Genomic DNA, 19,732 nt, shown 5'->3' with positions numbered 1-19,732 from the left:
AAAATATATAAACTTAATATAGAATTATATAAGAGACTATAAAGTAATTAATATATAGAAAATAATTTAGTGCCTACCTTATTTAACTTTAGGGCTAAAAAGCTCTCTTTTATAAGATTCTTAATATTATTAGCCGCACTTGGCATAAAACCTATAGGAATTTTTATATTAATAGAAAAGTCTAAATATAGACCTAAGCTACCTAGGACTATTTTTAACCCTCTGTGACCCTATGAAGAGATATTAGTAGAGCGTGGACTCAAAGGCTCATATAGTATAATCCTATATAGCTCCTCGCTATATTAAGTATAGAAATTCTATATTATCTAGCTACTTTAATAATACTTTTAGCTTTATTATAATTATCAGGGGACTAAGTATAAGTCCCTATAATAAGCGTAGTAAGAGCTATAGTTAATATAATAGTAATATTATATTATTTTAAGGCTATGAGTATTATTTAATATATTATATTGAGATATAATTAGTTAAGAATAGGCGTAAGGCACTGATTTATAATATTAACCGTAACTATAAAGTGGTAGATATGATGATTAATTGCGAGAAGACTATGGCATTATTAGTATACCTATTAGGCAGCGTAGCGTAGAAGGTATTTATTAGCGAGAGTGCTGTAAACTCTGGATTCCTGCTGGCTTATAAATATTAGTCCGGACTTAATTATTACTCTCCGCGGGATACCCAAAGGCGAAAGCGTGGTCTAGTGGCTTATAAAATTACCCCGGGTAATTAAGCTACTAATAGCTCGAAAGAGCGAAGAATTTTTACAGGGAGAGTTGGTTCTATGATGTGCGGTGTTCGAGGCACGGCACAGGGTGGAGCAAGTCCAGGCCATATCCGCGGGCGGCCAGACGGACCGCGGAGATAGTCGGCTCTTCGCCGGAATTAAGATTCCAGGGATCAAGCCTCTGATCCAGCCTGCCGGGCCATGGCCTTTGACAGACTGAGTTGGCGAGCTTGGCGCAACCTGGAGTCCCCCTCATGGGCTCGGAGATAATGTGTCCCCGACCGTCGGGTTTAACAATCAGGTGCATCATGCTACTGTAGCTTAGACGAATTTGGGTAGGATTGACACATGACCAGACATGCTTCTTGAACGAGTACAAATCTATAAGTAGGCATTGACGGTAAACGCTTGGCGCAGTTTCACAAATGAGTCCAGTACAACGCTTCTTCCTACCCTTCACAATGTCTAAGTATATTCTTGTAACAGGTGCCAATGGTTTTGTGGCAATGCACGTCATAGAACTTGCTCTTGAACTAGGATATAGCGTCATTGGAACAATCAGGTCAGAGCGAGCTGCTGAGAGTGTCCGCAGAGTTTTTCCAGAGTCTTTGACTCGATTGTTGTTGATCAAAGTTTCCGACATCTCTAAGCCAGGAAGTTTCAAACCGGCCTTTACTGCGAGACCAGTTCGAGCCGTTATCAATCTGGCCTCTCCACTTGTTAACAACCCCAAGGACGTCAAATCAGAGGTTTTAGACCCAGCAATTCAGAGCGGCACTTCCATACTTACAGCAGCTCTCCAATACGGTGGAATGTCCGTGGAAAGGGTTATACATGTCAGTTCGTTCACTGCCTGCCTCAATCTATCTCTCAGCAACGAAGCCAGTTATCGGTATACCTCTGCGGATTGGAACCCTCTGACATATGATGAGGCTGCGGAGGGTGGCAACATGACCGCTTATATGGGCTCGAAGGCGTTGGCTGAGAAAGCTATGTGGACCTGGATGAGAGATCAAAGGCCGAGCTACGACATGGTTTCTATTGTTCCAAGCGCTATATTTGGCCCCCATGTTGGCCCTGTCCAGCTCGACAACGTCAACTTATCCACTCGAATGCTCTGGGAGCTCGTTGAACCTTCACCTAATCCTCCCGTGTACAATTCTCGCCACTTGGGAAGTTGGATAGACGTACGAGACGTTGCGAAGTGTTTGCTTCGGGCCATAGATGTACCAGAGGCGGCTGGTAAAAGGTTGTTGGTTGCTCAACGATGTCATTGGCAGTTAGTACGTGACGAGGCCAGGAGAGTGCTACCGGAACTGCGAGACAGAATTGAACCCGGGAAACCAGGAAGCTGGAAGAATGATGCGGCCGTCACGTATGACGTTGACGGTACCGAGGCCGCAAGGATCTTGGATATTCAGTACAGGCCATTGCACGAATGCCTTCGGGATACATATCTGCAACTTTTGCAGGCGCACAAACACCAAGGCAATTTGTTGTAGAGTAGACCTTATTCTACCTACTACTTTACGATGAAAGTATTATGAATCGATCCTTCCCTCCCTTCTGGGAGGTTCCCTAAAATATGGCTCCCATTAGGACTGCAGGGCGACGTAAACGCCACAAACCGTAAGAATCCATTTAATGACATAATTCAGTAAAAGATTCAGGGGTGCCGTAGTGATCCTATCTTTTCCATCGCTTTCCTGTTCCTGGTTTTGCATTCGGAGACTGAGCTGCAAAGGTGCTCAACCGCATACTAGTCACCTGATACGAAGGGCTGGAGCTGCACGAAGCACACTTTAATTTGAAACTAGTACAACCAGTTGGGAATATGCCAAAACGTCACATATTTCTTTGCCGTGTGCCCGAAGCTATCTCGCGTGCTGTACACTAGGATAAGTTCGTGGTCAGCTGTGGTGTCGCGGTAATGGAATGAATCTTTTGGTAACTACAACGTTGGAGGGCCGAGCATTGTTAAACCACTGGAAATACCGAGGGTGGGTCGAGGTCGGCAGAAGTAGCGAGGCTACGGTAACGACATCGGGACTGCCGCAGTGTGTCAGAAGTTGCCCGCTGTCGCTGCGAGCGATGAGCAGGTCCCGTCAATTCTTCCACTTGAATGCGGAGAACGCGCTGGCTATACTCTATTCAGCTTAACAATGGAAATGGGCAGCTGCTTGGCGGCGACAAGATGCTTGGCCGCAATTTCGCCGCCATTGCGCCCCGGCAGCCGAGGATGATGCTGCTGTCCGGGTACCGCTGACCGATTGGTTGTACCAGGGGAAGCCCATTTCGCGTTTGACGCCGGTAACGAGGACCATTCCATTGGCACTACTGTCTGTATTCCGCTCGGCTCTTCCGGCGAAAAGTCAGACCCCTGGCCCCTGAGCACCTGCCTTCCCCTGTCCCCCCTGTCGCTCCCCGACCCTGCTATTCGCCGCCATGCTGTCCTAGCCAATCACATGAAGCCATTGCCACTACAGGGACCTGCTTTTTCACTGTAAACTACTTTTCCCCCTCTTTTTCTCCTCCGATCCGATACCGATCGACGGCGCCGCTGCGCCCCGAACATTCATGCGTGGAGCAAATCCCCATAGGCCGGCCCGCTCGGAGATTCCCCACCCCCGGGAAATGAGAGACGCGTATATACGGATAGATAGAAGAAGAAGAAGAAGGGAAGGAGTTCTAGGGGTTATCTTCCCAGCCTATGCCTCTCTCTCTCTCTATCTACTATTCTCTCCACTATCTAGATAGATACGATACGATACGATACGATACGCCCCGGCTCTCACTCCCTCCAACTGTATCCTACTGTACCAATGTTGATCCAAATCGCGCCGCATTATCTACTTTTCGTCCGTGCCAACCCAGACCACCATAAAATTCCCCGGTGTTTTCTCGAATAACCACCCTCAACCCTATTATATTTTACCTAACTCAAACTAGATGCTAAACCTATAATAAAACTACTAAGCATAGAATCCAAGCATATAATAGAGTATTTAAATTTATATTACCTATATATTAATAATTTTTTATTCCTTATTATTGTTATATTTGTTTTGCAAGTTATTGACCTCGCTGTCGCCTTAAGTGTAGCAGCTAATTAGAATTTAGCGGTTAAGATATGGCTATTTAGGAAAGGTGGGTCTGAAATTTAGCTAATTATGAATTTCGCGGTCACAATCTATCTAATTTCAGAAGCGTAGAGCTGCTAACCTATATAGAGCCTAGCATATCATTCCAGGAAGCTAAGCCGAAAGGGAGGGAGACTGTCGCACTGAGCGTGCTAAAAGAATCAAGGGTCAGGTAAACGATAATAAGCAGCAGCAGTGTGTTGATTGATTATTATCTAAGGTTTTTTTTTTTTTGCGGGGTACTCCATCCCGCAGAGTTACTTAAAGCATATGGCTAGATTACTAACGCAGTTGTTTCCTAAGGCCGTGAAGATCATGCCTACCCTGCGACAGAGACTCATTGATTGCCCATCAAGGTCTATATTAGGTTTCTTATTGGCCGCTTTATTAAGTGCGATAGAATAATAGAATATAAATCCGGCCGGATTTATATTCTGCTACTTGCGTTATGAGAGGAGATATTTGTATTGCAGGTATACCGAGTATAGCCAACCTAGCCCGCCAAATAAAAGTCTCAGAGGTTAAGGGTATGCAACATTGGGTATAGCCAGAAGAGATTGAATCAAAGCTGCTTCTCTATCTAAGGAAAGACAAAGGTCGGTCTCTTATACTTATGTTTATCCTGCCGATCTTCCAGGCAGCAGGCTATTGCCTGCGATCTGGCGTTCACGCTAACCGTGAAGCCATTCACGATAGTCGTGATCCTTGCCCCACTTCTAACAAAAAGAGTATTTCTCAGGCTAGGGCAGCGATTAGTATTAGAATAAGGATAGAAATAAGGCAAGAATCACGCTTATTATAAATATATTCACGATATTTATAAACGACCATAACTAGCATTAGGCAGTAAGCTACTACCTATAATATTAAAAGACTAAACATAGGTATAAGAGGCCGACCTTTATCGCTTCCTTAGATAAAATTAAGCAACGCAATAAAATCTCTTTTAATTATACCCTCCGTTGCATAACTCGTCTTTTAAGACATAAGACTAAATACGGCCCCGATAACTCTAACCGAGATCTCCCAAAGTAGAGACCTACATACTTATAAAGATCTTGCCTTAAATAATTTCTAGCTAGTCATAGTAGGCCAGGAAAGTAGGCTAGTCTATATAGCTCCGAAACGCTAAATTATCTCCCGCTTCTAGGCTTTATACAGAAGAAGAGAAAAGATAAAGATAAAGTATTAGCCTAATATTAGCGCTTTAGTTTAGTTCCCGAAAGATAACTATTAGGTTAATAAGTACGTGTTACAACCCCCGTCACACGAGAACTCGCCACTGCCCTTGCACGTGACCCCCAGGAAAGCAACCAATCACAAAAGGAGCGACCACCCGTTTCGCTCCAACACCCAGGAGCGACTTTCTGATGTCGCTCCCTCGAAGAAGGAGCGACTTTTCAATGTCGCTCCCGTACAAAGAGATGTAGTATATAGAGTCCCTCATTCGCACATTTCCTGTCAATCTAGTTCTCTAGCTTTCAATACAACTTGATTACTCAAGAATACTTCTTGACATTATCAGACGTGATTCGCCACCCTATACTCAGTACGCCACGCCCCGTTGCAACTGCCAACATAAACCCAAGCAGGTTACGGTTTACTACGTTGGGAACCTTGACCGTCACACGTTGAAAGCTCTTGTTCAGTTGCACGCCGCGTCACGCTGAGCAATAACGAAGTTTCGACAACATGCCTGTCAAAGGTACTACCGGAGAATCCTCCAAGGGAATGCAGCCTCAGGACTCCCCACCGAAGGATCATGAAGAAGACATTGTCCGAATGTCCGATTCAGATGAAGACGATGACAAAAGAATCCGAGTCTTACATGAGCGTGTCAAGAGCCTCATGACGGTGGTCGAAAGTCAGCACGGAGCCATTGAAAGAATGAAGGAGATCGAAGAAAGAAACCTCGCCCACTTCGAGCTTAGCAAGGCACAGCAGGCGGAAGAAACCGAAAGGCTCCGGAACAATAACAAGAGCCTGCAGGAACAGGTCGACAAGCTCGTCGGAACCTATGAAGAACGGAACCGACACAGGAACGAACAAATCAACACCATCGAAAGTCTTGCCAACCAGGCCAATGGAGGGAAAGATCTCGGAGAAATCATCAAGCCTCACAAACCAACCAAGTTTGACGGAGACCAGAAGAAGCTCAAAACATTCCTGACGGAGCTACGCACCTATTTTCACTACTATCCCACGCAATTCTTCAAGCACGAAAACCGTGTCAAATTCGCTGGAAGCTGCCTCACCGGAAGCGCGCTAGGATGGTTCGAACCATTCCTGAGTGATTACGTCCGAGGAAGCCCGAATGATGTGACCATGAAAATCTTTCGAGACTACGACACTTTCGAAGATAGGATGAAGAAAGTCTTCGGGGAAGTGGATGAAGTACAGGCGGCCACTGATCGACTGATGAGACTGAAGCAAACAAAGGCTGCATCTGAATATGTCGCCAACTTCCTTCAGATAGCCTCCAGGATACCTTGGGATGAGACATACTTCAAGGATAGGTTCTATCGGGGTCTCAAGGAAGATGTTAAGGACGAACTCTGCAAGATCGACAAGGCTATGATGACATTGGATAACTACATGGAAACGGCAGTCAAGATCGACAATCGAAACTTCGCAAGACGCCAGGAGAAGAAGGGGAACTACAACCACCTTCAAGACAAGGCTAAGAACCAGTCCAACCAGGGACAAAAGAGACAGCCTGACACCTCTCACGGCACCGAACCAGGACCCATGAACATGGGGAACGTTCAGAAAGGTAGAGAGAGGAAACCGAGAGACATCAGCAAGATCAAATGCTACAATTGCGACGAGTATGGGCATTATTCGTCTAACTGCGAACGGTCGAAGAAGCCAAGGAATCAAGGTAAGAAACAGGTTAACATAGTCCAGAACCAGGACAACGAAGAGGAACCTCGAGCAATCAGAACGACCAAGCCTAACCACAAGAGTCTCGGGTGGATACATTGCTATGACGACAAATGCATCGACCACTTGGACGAAAAAGTAGTCAATGCTATCTTCCCGAAACCTACCAAGGAACTCGGTTCTTCACGAACGCGTACGGTAGCCATGGCACGAAAGACTCCAGTGGAAAAATATCTTGAAACTAGTGACGAAGAAAACGACCCTGATCTCTACGAGCAACGACTACCGTGGAGGAGCCAGGAATGCGAACAAGGATACCCCGAAAACGACTCCAAGGGACAGTCCGAACAAGATTCAGAATATCTGTCGGACACGGAAGGAGTCACAAGTAAAGAATTCCGATTCTTGATGGAACGAACCCTTCAAGGAGAGAGCAGGAAGTCTCGACAGGAACGACGACGACTATCGAGAGACAATGCAACACTCGGGAACCCAAACGACGAACGCCACCTGTAGGAGGGCCGCAGGGGGGCGGAATCAGGGGAGAACTCCCTACAAAGGCACTCAGAAGTGCAGAAAAACCCGGACGACGACAGAAGTCATTCAACCTCTCAGTACGAATACGCGGAAGGGAGTATAACGCTTTGGTAGACAGCGGTGCAGAAGAGAACTACATGGACCCCGAAGTGGTCAACGAACTTGGACTCAGATGGAAGTACAAGAAGAAACCGTATAGGGCCGAGAACCTGGAAGGACAACCGTTTACCTCGAATGGAGGACGAGTAGACCGAGAGATTGATCACCTCAAAGTCCAAATCGATGAAAGAAATCAAGGAATCACGTTTGATGTGATTGCCATGAGCCACGATTTGGTCCTAGGTTACAAATGGCTGCACAAGTACAACCCATGGATCGATTGGAGAACTGGCCAGGTGCGACAGTGGGACGACGCACTCTCCAACGATGACGACGAGTCAAACGATGAATTGAGATCTCAACCTTCTACCGACGACGACGGAGAAGAATGGCATGAGGAAAGAACCTCCTCACCACCCAAAGGGACACGACATATCAGTGCGAGAAAGGAAGCAAACCGCACTAGAAGAACCATTGCTTTCGTCAAACGCAAACTCAAGCAAATGGATAAAGTCCTCGAGCTTCAGAAGAAAGCTTTCGAAGAAGGACACACACCAACCGACAAACAAGAAAGGCTCAAGCACATACCCTTGCAGTACCGAATCTATCGGAAGCTGTTCGAAGAAGAACTGGAAACCGGACTACCAGAACACAGCGAATGGGACCTCGAAATAGAGCTAAAGGTTGGAACAAAACCAAAGTTCTACCCCATCTACAACCTCAACGAAGTGGAACTACGAACGCTGAAGGAATACCTCCAAGACATGCTGAGAAAGGGATACATCCGAATCTCCAAGTCCTCGGCAGGATACCCAGTCATGTTTGTACCCAAGAAGAATGGAAAACTCAGACTCGTTATCGACTATCGGCAACTCAACGACATCACCCTCAAGGATCGAACGCCGTTGCCTCTAGTCACGGAACTACGAGACAGACTACACAACAAGAAATGGTTTACAGCTCTAGATCTCAAGGGAGCTTACAACCTTATCCGTATCAAGGAAGGAGATGAATGGAAAACAGCATTTCGAACGAAATTCGGACTGTTCGAATACGCAGTCATGCCCTTTGGCTTGACGAACGCACCAGCGGCATTTCAACGAATGATCAACCACGTGCTGAGGGAACATCTCGACGACTTTGCGGTATGCTATCTGGACGACATCCTAATCTTTTCGGAAACAGAAGAAGAACACACGGAACACGTCCATAAAGTGCTCAAGGCACTCCAAGACGCAAACCTACTCGTCGAACCCGAGAAAAGCACATTCCACACGCACGAAGTAGAATTCTTGGGACACATCATCAGCCCGAACGAAATCCGAATGGACCCCAAGAAGATAGCGGCCGTCAGAGATTGGCCACGGCCGAAGAACCTCAAGGAAGTGCAATCCTTCATAGGATTCGCAAACTACTACCGAAGGTTTATACGCAACTTTGGGAAAATCGCAATACCATTGACTGAACTCACAAAGAAGGAGACAAGATTCATCTGGACCCCAAAGGCAGAAGAAGCGTTCCAAGCACTCAAGGACGCAATCCTGAAAGAACCTGTTCTAGCCACATTCGACCCCACCAAAGAAGTCGAACTAGAAACTGATGCTTCAGACTATGCATTAGGGGCCCAAGTTGGACAACGAGATGAGAACGGCAAGCTACATCCAATAGCCTTCTATTCACGAAAACTACATGGAGCCGAGCTCAACTACCCTATCTACGACAAAGAATTTCTTGCAATTGTCAATGCTTTCAAAGAATTTCGACATTACCTCCTAGGAAGTCAGTACAAGGTCAAGGTCTACACAGACCACAAGAATATATCCCATTTTGCAACGACACAAAAACTCAGCGGAAGACAACTCAGATACGCTGAATACCTCTCTGAATTCGACTATGTCATCATCCACAGGAAAGGATCAGAGAACGGACGAGCTGATGCTATCAGCCGACGAAGTGATTTCAAGACAGAACAAGTTATTGTGCAAGATCAAATCTTGCATCAGACACCAGAAGGTCACTATGAACAACGACAAGTAACCTACATCCAGCAGGCAAAACTCATGGAAACTCGAAGAATCGCCTTCATCGACAAGATCACGGAAGGAGAACTATTCCATGGGATCTACGAACACAACCAGGACATCCCAGAAGAAGACAAAACGGGGAAAATGCAAGTACCAACGCACCTTCAAGAAGCTCTGGTCAAACACATCCATGAACACAGATTGCACGGACATCCCGGAGTAGCCAAGATGATGGAACGACTCCAACGAACCTATGAATTCCCGAAAATGAAAAACGTGGTAAGAACGGTACTACAACGATGTGACTTGTGTGCACGCACCAAAGCACGACGACACAAACCTTACGGCAAGCTCAAGCCATTGGAAGTCGCAGAGCGACCTTGGCAGTCGATCACTATGGATTTCATTACCAAATTACCGATATCAGAAGACCCCGCTACAGGAGTACACTACGACAGCATACTCGTAATCGTTGACCGATTAACGAAGTTTTCCTATTTTCTACCATTCAACGAACAGACGGATTCCGAACAACTTGCCTACATATTCATGCGAAATATCGTTAGCATACACGGAATGCCTGACGAAATCATCTCTGACAGAGGATCAACATTGGATTCTAAGTTCTGGAAAGGCCTCATGGCTCAACTAGGACTGCACCCACGAATGTCAACGGCCTACCGACCCCAGGTAGACGGACAGACGGAACGAGTCAACCAGATTGTGGAGACATACCTACGATGTTACATCAACTACGAGCAGAACAATTGGGCGAAACTGCTGCCTATGGCTCAGTTCGCTTACAACACCTCGCTGCAAGAAAGCACCAAGACCACACCAGCTTACGCATTATTTGGTTACACACCGGACCCGTATAAAGACTCATACAATGGAATCCAAAACGTCAAAGCAATCGTCGAAGCGGACAAATTGAGAGAACTACACGCGGAACTGAGGGCAGAACTCGAGTTCGTGCGAGAACGGATGAAGCGCTACTACGACCAGAAAAGATCGGAAGGACCGACTTTTTCGGAGGGAGACATGGTCTACCTATCCACAAAAAACATCGAAACAAAGCGCCCAAGCAAAAAACTCGACTTCAAATACCTCGGACCATTCAAAATTCTCAAGAAGCTCTCAGACAACACCTACAAATTGGACTTGCCACCGAAGGTCAAGCTCCATCCAGTCTTTAACATTTCATTACTTGAATCAGCAGAAGGAACAATCAAGGTCGATACAGGCTACGACGACGACATGGAAGTTGAAGACGAACGAGAATACGAGCCAGAAAAAATCCTCAATGCACGAAAAAACGAGGAAAAGGGAAATCGATTGGAATACCTGATCAAGTGGAAAGGGTACACCGACGCCGAAAACACCTGGGAGCCAGCCAAACACCTCATCAATGCCCAACGTTTGCTGAAGAACTTTCACCAACCACCGCGTCGAAACCAGCGGAAAAGCCCAAAGAATTCCAATCGATAGTATCCAACACATCCGGTGGAAGCTGAGCAGCATCCAGGGAACCCGCCTCAGCACCCTGACGCTCCTCCGTCTCAAGACGCTCCAATTCATCTAAATCTTCCGCCTCCTGCATCCCGCGACGGAACAATTCGGAGCTACGCTCCTTCACCTTATTCCGCATACGCCGAATCCGAGCCAACCGGCTCACCGCCTCAGATACTTGCGTCTGCAACACAGACAACTGAGCTTGAAGACCGATCAACGCATTCCCGGCCGCCTCCTCGTCTGCCTCTAGCTTTTTCTGCTGTTCCAGCAGCCGCGTCACTAAGAAACAATTGAGCATCAGAAGACGCAAAACGGCGCGAAGGCTGACAGGAACTCGCCACCAAGACCCCGTCACATGCTTTCCGTTGACGAATGCATTCTTTGCAACGATGGGAATCGTCTTCCGTCATCAGACAAGGGATTTTCGCGCGGAAGCAACGAGTGCAAGGCATATCAGCAGAAACCCCGTTCAAATCAATAAAAGCGCAAAGCGCCGAGTTTTCACTTTCCTTGCGATCGGAAACAGCGGTGCGCTGTCTGCTACGACGTTTCGAGGTACTATCTGTCATCCTGTTATAATCACGGAAAGGAGGGAAGATAAAAGGACGAGGCACCAACCAACAAGGGAAACAAAACCGAATAACAGGCCTTGAGGACAAGACCATGGGAGAGGGGACATCGTGTTACAACCCCCGTCACACGAGAACTCGCCACTGCCCTTGCACGTGACCCCCAGGAAAGCAACCAATCACAAAAGGAGCGACCACCCGTTTCGCTCCAACACCCAGGAGCGACTTTCTGATGTCGCTCCCTCGAAGAAGGAGCGACTTTTCAATGTCGCTCCCGTACAAAGAGATGTAGTATATAGAGTCCCTCATTCGCACATTTCCTGTCAATCTAGTTCTCTAGCTTTCAATACAACTTGATTACTCAAGAATACTTCTTGACATTATCAGACGTGATTCGCCACCCTATACTCAGTACGCCACGCCCCGTTGCAACTGCCAACATAAACCCAAGCAGGTTACGGTTTACTACGTTGGGAACCTTGACCGTCACAGTAAACTATAAGAATAATTTCTTTATAAGACCTAAAATACAAAAGGGAAAAAGGTTATCTAGACTAATATCACGAATATAGTTAAGCTAAGTAATAATAGAGAAATAAGGCATACTAGCATTATAATTTAAGTCTATATAGGTAAACTAAATTATAAGAAAACCAAAAGGAAAGAAATCCGCCTATGAAATATATCTAGATTAAAGAGAACGCTAAAGTATCTATTACTCTAATAGCTCTCTCTATAGTTAAGAATTCCAGTCTACCTTACGTCCCCGGCTAAGAAAAAAGAAGGGCTATGCCAGTAAGCATAAATTCTAATTAGCTAGGCTAATAATAAGGTCATAGACTAATTAAAGGGATTATTAGTTAGCATTAGCCCAAGGCTATCGGCGGCGGGAGGAAGACCTAGCAGCCTTAGCGGCAGCCACAGAGGATTAATTCCCCGCCGATAACAGAGTAGAATAGTAATTACTAGGTATATTAGCATAGGCAATTAGCTAATATATGCCTCTCTAAGGTTATAGAAAGAGGAAGAGCCGATAGCTATGCGCCTACGTCTATAAGAGAGGATAACTAAATAGTAGATAGAGGTAAAGTAATAATAGGTATATAAGCATAGGCATAGCTATATCGCTAAGGACCCCTATATTAGCTAACCTCCTAAGTAAGGGGAATAATAATAGGCGCTTTTAGTATAAACTTAAAGTTAAAGCTTAGATAAGAGGCAAAGATTCTATCTATGCCTTCTTTATAGCTATAGGTAGGTTAAGTACTATTAATCACTAGCTATAATAAAGCCGCTAGTGCTAGAGGTTAGTTAGCATATTACTATAGAGCTAAACCTAGAGTTTAAGTTAGAGGAAGTATAGATAGATAAGCCACAAACTATAGCCCCTATAGTTTCTAGCTCTAAGTCTCGCTAATACACTTAGCCGTAATATACTTTTTCATACCTTTAATAGTCGCTATATTATTTAAGATAAAACTAACTCTCTACTAAAAAAGGTTCTTATCTCTCCTATTTTTAACCTTAAAGATAACTTCCCACGCGATCACATCTAAAAAAATTCCCTTAGCTTATATATCTAAGCCACTTATATATATCATCAGTAAGCTATAGGCACCAGGGGTCACATAGAAGTATATACAGAAAATAACTTTATAAAGACTAATTATATAATTAAAGTCTAAATCTATATCATTAATTAATTAGCGAAGTAATAAACCTTTAGGAAGTTTATTTAAGTCAATAAATTCTATTAATATACCTCTTAGCCATTTTAATAGGGCTATTATTAGCTTCGCCTTGAGATCTAAGCAAAACTTAAGAGTCTAGGCTACCTATTAGAATCTACTTCGAGATAAGTAAAGAGATTAATACTAGCTATTATCTAGTAGTAAAATAAATTAAGCCTCGTCTTTCCATAAGTATAAGTATAGACTTACTATGCGGCTATTATACGCGTAATCTTAGTATATAGCGGGCATAATATTAAGCTAGAGAGACTTAAGCGGGAAGGATAAGGATAAAGGATAGGTAAAAGTTAAAATCAAAGATAAATCAGCCTATGAGGCAAGTATATCTAATAAAAAAGATTTACAAGGCGGGAGACGAGTTAGATTTAATCGCAGCGTTTAAGTCTTTAAACCTGAGAATAAAGGCATCGAAATTTATTTAGGACTTCCAAATAGGTCAAAAGCACATTAAAGGGGGTATAGTCTTATTTATGAGGCCGTTTATCCAAGGGGTAACTCTAGGAAGTCTATGTTCAAGCTTGCTGTTCTGCTATGCATGCATCCGATAATATTAGTGGAGCTCCTGAGGGCCCGTCTAGGACGCTATAACGGCCTCCTTTTTCTATTTGCATAGTATTAATCTAGTATCGTCAATATCAAACGGACGGGTACATATTATATTGATAAAGTGATGCCTCAAGTTTAGTGATAAGTTGCAGTCTTAGAAACAAAGGAATTCTGCGGTGGCTACGCTAGCACTCAGGTAACCCCTCGTAACGTAATAGGGATCCACTTTAATTAGGCCGAGCTTCAAAACATGTTGTTGGATACGCGATGGGGTAGGGGTGAATTCAGTAGATTGTGGGCCAGAAAGTAATGATTTTATTGATTGAAACCCTTGATCATCTTGTTCTTGCTCGCTTCGCCATCGTGCGGGGGCGTTTTTCCATTCTTGATGTTTTCACCGCCACAAGCCACACATTGTTATAACGAGGAGCAAACTCCCTTCTATCCGCACACAAGCGCCAATCTAACACATGTCTACGAATGCAAATAAACACCCTTCGAAATCGATCCTCGCCACGACATCATGTATATCAGTGATATCAGTGATATATCAGTGATCGAAGTTGGGCTTTGGATTGCGGGTTGGGAGGTACGTCACGACCTAGACCGCGACTAGGCGGTCACAACCGGCAGAACAAGCTCGCATCGGAACAACCTACTCCCGCTCACGGTAAGGTGGGTGAGCCGGACCCACCTGCTCACCCCCTGAGTTGACCGCGACAAGTAAATAAAGTTAGTGCATGACCGCTAAATTCCGGTTGGCTAGATGTTTGGCACTAAGTCCCAAATAGGCTAGTTAACGCGAAACTCAAAAGGGTAATTTCGACTGACCCAATGGCTTCGTACACAAGGCATATCACGGGGTGTAGAGTCATCGGAAGTTTTGAAATCTTTGTAGAGCTTTATCAGCCTGTTGCCGTATCTGCTCACTGTTAGCGGGGACATCCTTCTCTTGAGAACTGCTTACTTGAGGCAAAGATCGGCTGCACCAATTGCTGCCGGTATAAGTTCCGCGCCCATCGTTTACCGCCCGTTTGTATAGTGATATCTGGAAGCACTCGGTGACCTCGATTCTTCACTTGACAAGGCAGAAAGCTGGAGTCGAGTGTCGCGTCGCGACGAGGCTCGGAGGAATAATGAGGCGCAGGGATCTTCCTGCAAGGCAGTGCAAGCATCCATGCCTGAGGCACAAAGAGAATAAGTGCCCATTGTAGCGCCTTGATCAGAGCCTCATTTGCATTCTTACCCTCAACCTTCTTACGACAACGGGAAGGAAATCCGAATACTCGATTCAACTTCCGAGCACGGGATGCGACGATCGATTCACGAACCCTCGACCGACCAGACGAAGATACCGGACCAAGTCGCTAGCTCCGCAGGGCTGATTTGCGGAATGCCTCGCCCAGGAACCCCGCGCCAGGGACTCGATTGATCAGGACTCGCGACCCAGGATGCCTCGCAAGCACCCGTTACTATCCGACCTTGTACGCGACTCCAAGATCGAAACCGAGTTTCTAGCCTCCCACGTCCAACATGTTTTATACGAAACAGGTCGATCGGCAAGCCACCGGCGGGTTCGAAGGGTGGAGCGTTGGACCAAAGGCAGGCTGCTAGGCCAGGGTACCTTTGGCAAGGTACATCTACATATTTACAACGATAGCGACAAGGAGAGGTTAAGAGCTGTCAAAGAAGTCAAGAAGTTTGTTGTTGTAGGACAAGAGCTGGACTATGCCCGCGAGCTAGAGGCCATCATGAAGTTTTCGCATTCAAAGGTTAGTTCTTAGACCTTAGAGTGATTATTGGCTAACTTGTGTAGTACAACCATTGCTTCGTGAGTTCGCAAGGGTGGTACGAGCTGGAAGACTCTATCTTTATCACTATGGAGTTCTTTGAGCTTAGAGACCTACAGCAGTACATTGCCGCTCCTCTTCCTGAGTCTAAGGCGAAACAAATCACGGACCAAGTCCTCGAGGGACTCGAGTTTATGCATAACAATGGTTTTATCCATCGTGATTTAAAGCCTACTGTATGCTATACCTGCACCTAGATTGGCGAAGCTGACTGAGATAGAACATCATGGTTGTCGACAAAAGCCCGGACTAGTTTGTCAAGATTGCAGATTTCGGTATTAGCAAGCGACGACATCAAGATACCAGTACTCTCACCATACAACGCGGTACGCTCGGGTTTGTTGCTCCAGAAGTCATTAGTGCTGGTTCGGAAAAGTCATACGCCTGCTCGGTCGACATGTGGTCTCTAGGCGCAATAGCATACCGAATCCTCACGAGTACCATGGCCTTCCAGAACATGGAAGACCTCTTCAAGTACGTCAATGGCATGCTTGGGTTTCCAACCGACCCTTTGACAACCCTTGGAATCTCGGAACGGGGGCAAGACTTTATTGTCAAGCTCATGCAATCAAGTCCGAGCGCGCGACTTTCTGCCATGATAGCTACGAGCCATCCATGGATTACTACACCTCTTTCTTCTCAACATGCTTCGGAAAACAGGTGAGTACGAAGCCCTCACCGTAGGATACAGCTCACCTAATATAGGGCCATCCCTGCGGCTCAAAACACGGTATTAGCCGAGGTCACAGACTTTTCAATTGCCTCAAAAGCCTAGAGCAGCGAGGGCGGGACCATGATGTTAGCAGATCGATCTCGTGAAGCTAGAACACAGTCTGTAGTTCCGCTTTTAACCCATGAAGCCATCAACTCTGATCCATCTTCTCCTATGCGACACGGTTCAGGCGAGTCAGCTAGGGAGAGTAGTCCTAACTCCAGAGCTCTTCGCCCAGTCCCCAACTTTACCCAACACCATGGACAAGGGCCTGTAGATGCTAGCACGGTGGTCGGGCTAGTTCATGGGAAGGAATTCCAAGATCCGGGTTTGGACAAGGGTGAAGTAAGAACACTACATGAGGCAGCAAAAGATAGGATTGTGGACGTGGTCAATCAATTGCTAAAGAATGGGGCCGATATCGCAAGTCGAGATGACGATGGCTGGGCGCCAATCAACTTAGCCGCAGGCAAGGGACACGAAGCCGTGACACTGCTGCTGGTCGAGAAAGGCGCCAACATCGAGGCGAAGAACAAGAACGGCAACACACCGCTCTCGTGTGCTGCAATCAACGGGCACGAAGCCGTGGCGAGACTGCTGGTCGAGAAAGGCGCCAACATCGAGGCGAAGAACAAGAACGGCAACACGCCGCTCTCGTGGGCTGCATACAAGGGACACGAAGCCGTGGCACTGCTGCTGGTCGAGAAAGGCGCCAACATCGAGGTGAAGAACAACAATGGCAACACGCCGCTCTTGCTAGCTGCACGGGAGGGGCACGAGGCCGTGGCGAAGCTGCTGCGAGAGAAAGGCGCTACAAAAGGATGGCGATACCGCTTCTTTTATAACTAACAGATGGAAGGAACATGCTTTGTTTACCGCCGGAGTATCGCGCGTTTACTTCGGCTGTAGTCGCCATCGACTGCCATTCAGGTCGGGTACTGGTGCAACGCCTTGCACATACATCTTCGGTGTTTTTAGAAGCAGCTTTTCGAGCTTGCACTGTTGACGCCGTTGTTCCATATTGAACTAACGTACATGATAAGCATGCGTCACATCCAAGTATGCGTCGCACTTTCTTACACCTTTAAGATAGAAATCGCCATAAAAACACAACAAACCATTTGATCAACTAAAACTACTCACTGTACTCTTCTCCAGATGTCTCAATAACTACCTGACAGGTCCTTGCGTTATGACCGGTCTTACCGCATACTCCACAGCGCCTAACCCCCGGTCGCGCCGACCTTCCTTGACCACCACTTCTCGACGATTCGGCCACTACCGGCGCATCAACATCCATCTGATCAATTGCTTGCCTTCCTTCATCTACTGTCATCACCCCTCTTTTCTGTAGGCGGTTCCTTTTTGCCCTCCGGCGCCGGCTTAGTATCTCATTTGCCTGTCGAAGGTCCTGGACCTCAGCCCTCAATAAGGCATTCTCATGGAAAATCGCCTTTGTTCCCTTAGAAAGAGATTTCAATGCTTCCAGAATTGACTCTGGGGAGCTACTTTGATGTCTTCTGATTCGTCTCTCAAGGTATTCAGACTGAGACCCGGCCTCAAGCACGGTCTTTGGGGTCTTTGAAACCCCAGGGGTAGGGTGGCTAGCCTCCTCAACCGGCGTTGGAGTCCGTAGCTGCACATCAAGCTTCGAGACCACACTTTGTTAGAAGTGGGGCAAGGATCACGACTATCGTGAATAGCTTCACGGTCAGCGTGAACGCCAGATCGCAGGCAACAGCCTGCTGCCTGGAAGATCGGCAGGTTGAACACAAGTATAAGAGACCGACCTTCGTCGTTCCTTAGATAGAAGAAGCAGCTTTAATTCAATCTCTTCTGGCTACACCCAATGTTGCACACTCTCAACCTCCGAGAAAGTCTGCCCTTATTAAAAACCGCTCTTTCAAAACCGCTCTTTGGAGTTTTGGACCCCTTTGCCATGGAAAATATGGTGAGTGACTAGCCTGCTGTCCCAGTTTGACGCTTCGTCTATGGAAGATACCGGCATGGCCCGGGTTAATTTTCTGTCGGGAAAGTCCTAAATATCAGCTGACTGCCTCGACCTTATGGGATGATTGCTGTGATTGTATCCTATTTAGATGTGTGAGATGAGCCAGAAGCCACTGAAGGCGAGAACCAGGTTTTACCTCGCGAGATCGGTATAAGTTAGCACTCCTCCTAAATACTGAACCTTTCCTCATCCCTATACAGAGGAGAACGATTAGTAGTGCAGAACCCATTGCGGGGGAGAGAAGAGAAGAAAGGAAGAAATAGAATCAATGATAATACTATTAAAAAAAAATCTTAGAATTCAAATAATAAGTCAAACAAATAAGTGAACTATGGGTTAACTTGTAGCTGCCTGAAGACGGCCTCGTGCCTGTTCTCTGCGGTTAAAGCAAGAGGCGGTTCCGCAATCCTTTTTTTAGCGCCTCCCTCTCCCCAGAAGCCTAGCCACGGCCTTGTGCCCGTTACGTTCAGCACATTTTCGCGGCGTGTCGCCATCCTTGTTCTTCGTCCTAAGGTTAGCGCCTTTCTCGAGCAGTAGCCTCGCTACGGACTCGTGCCCGCTGCCTACAGCAAATGAGAGCGGCGTATTGCCATCTTTGTTCTTCGCCTCGAGGTAGGCGCCTTTCTCGCCCAGAAGGCTGGCCATGGCCTTGCGTCTATTCCATATAGCCCGCGATAGCGGCGTCTTGCCATTGGTCTTCGCCTTGAGGTCGTCGCCTTTCTCGAGCAGTAGCCTCGCTACAGACTCATGCCCGCTGCCTACAGGCAGTAAGAGTAGCGTATTGCCATAATTATCTCTCGCCTTAAGGTCGGCACCTTTCTCGAGCAGCAGCCTCACTACGGCCTCCTGCCCGTTCATCGCAGCCCGCAATAGGGTTGTCTGGTCGCCAATATTATACTCGGTTTCCACCGCTCTCGATAACTGCGGATGGTCAGAATCAGAATCTCTTACATCTGCCAAACCGCGGCCAATGTTGACTATATCGAGCGGCTTCTTAATAATCGCCTCAAGCCAGTTCCGGGGAACCTATTTTATTTCGAGCTTATCCAGACGCCGCTATATTTCTGATCCTCGTCCCGACCACTCGCTTTGCTATTGCCTAGCCTCGTTAATTCTATGGGTAAGTTAATCCACTTGTTAAGTCCCTATCTCTACCCCGTCGGATAATAATCTCTTCTCCTCATTCAGCTTCCTCAACTTTTCTTCTACCAATGCTAGGTGTTCCTTCATCTGATCTAATATAGCCATCTTCTCGTTTCTCCGCTAGACCAATTGTTCCGTCTCTAGACGGACTTGGTCTTCTTGCATAATCCTATCCGACTCAAGCTTCAGATTTATCTGCTGTAGCTC

General features: G+C 46.4%; 4 protein-coding genes across 4 annotated transcripts; 3 read left to right on the top strand and 1 right to left on the bottom strand.

The window, feature by feature from the left end:
• Positions 1 to 1,209: 1,209 nt before the first annotated feature.
• Positions 1,210 to 2,250, top strand: MRS44_014057 (uncharacterized protein; the record flags this gene model as incomplete). Its single annotated transcript, XM_065618250.1, has 1 exon — positions 1,210 to 2,250. The coding sequence occupies one exon, from the start codon at positions 1,210 to 1,212 to the stop codon at positions 2,248 to 2,250; it is 1,041 nt and encodes a 346-aa protein (XP_065474322.1).
• A 3,330-nt stretch (positions 2,251 to 5,580) lies between these two features.
• MRS44_014056 (uncharacterized protein) lies at positions 5,581 to 10,919 on the top strand (the record flags this gene model as incomplete). Its single annotated transcript, XM_065618249.1, has 2 exons — positions 5,581 to 7,283; positions 7,340 to 10,919. The coding sequence occupies 2 exons, from the start codon at positions 5,581 to 5,583 to the stop codon at positions 10,917 to 10,919; spliced, it is 5,283 nt and encodes a 1,760-aa protein (XP_065474321.1).
• A 4,341-nt stretch (positions 10,920 to 15,260) lies between these two features.
• MRS44_014055 (uncharacterized protein) lies at positions 15,261 to 17,220 on the top strand (the record flags this gene model as incomplete). Its single annotated transcript, XM_065618248.1, has 5 exons — positions 15,261 to 15,581; positions 15,626 to 15,835; positions 15,913 to 16,319; positions 16,365 to 16,389; positions 16,435 to 17,220. The coding sequence occupies 5 exons, from the start codon at positions 15,261 to 15,263 to the stop codon at positions 17,218 to 17,220; spliced, it is 1,749 nt and encodes a 582-aa protein (XP_065474320.1).
• A 1,576-nt stretch (positions 17,221 to 18,796) lies between these two features.
• On the bottom strand, positions 18,797 to 19,240 carry MRS44_014054 (uncharacterized protein; the record flags this gene model as incomplete). Its single annotated transcript, XM_065618247.1, has 1 exon — positions 18,797 to 19,240. One exon carries the CDS (start codon positions 19,238 to 19,240, stop codon positions 18,797 to 18,799), a length of 444 nt encoding a protein of 147 aa, XP_065474319.1.
• Positions 19,241 to 19,732: the final 492 nt, after the last annotated feature.

The sequence above is a fragment of the Fusarium solani genome (genome assembly GCF_023522795.1).
Source record: "Fusarium solani strain SB1 chromosome Unknown bctg00000010, whole genome shotgun sequence".
In the NCBI taxonomy this organism is placed as follows: Eukaryota; Fungi; Ascomycota; class Sordariomycetes; order Hypocreales; family Nectriaceae; genus Fusarium; species Fusarium solani.
The sequence above is the reverse complement of the archived record's forward strand: the minus strand, read 5'-3'. Positions and strand labels throughout refer to the sequence as shown.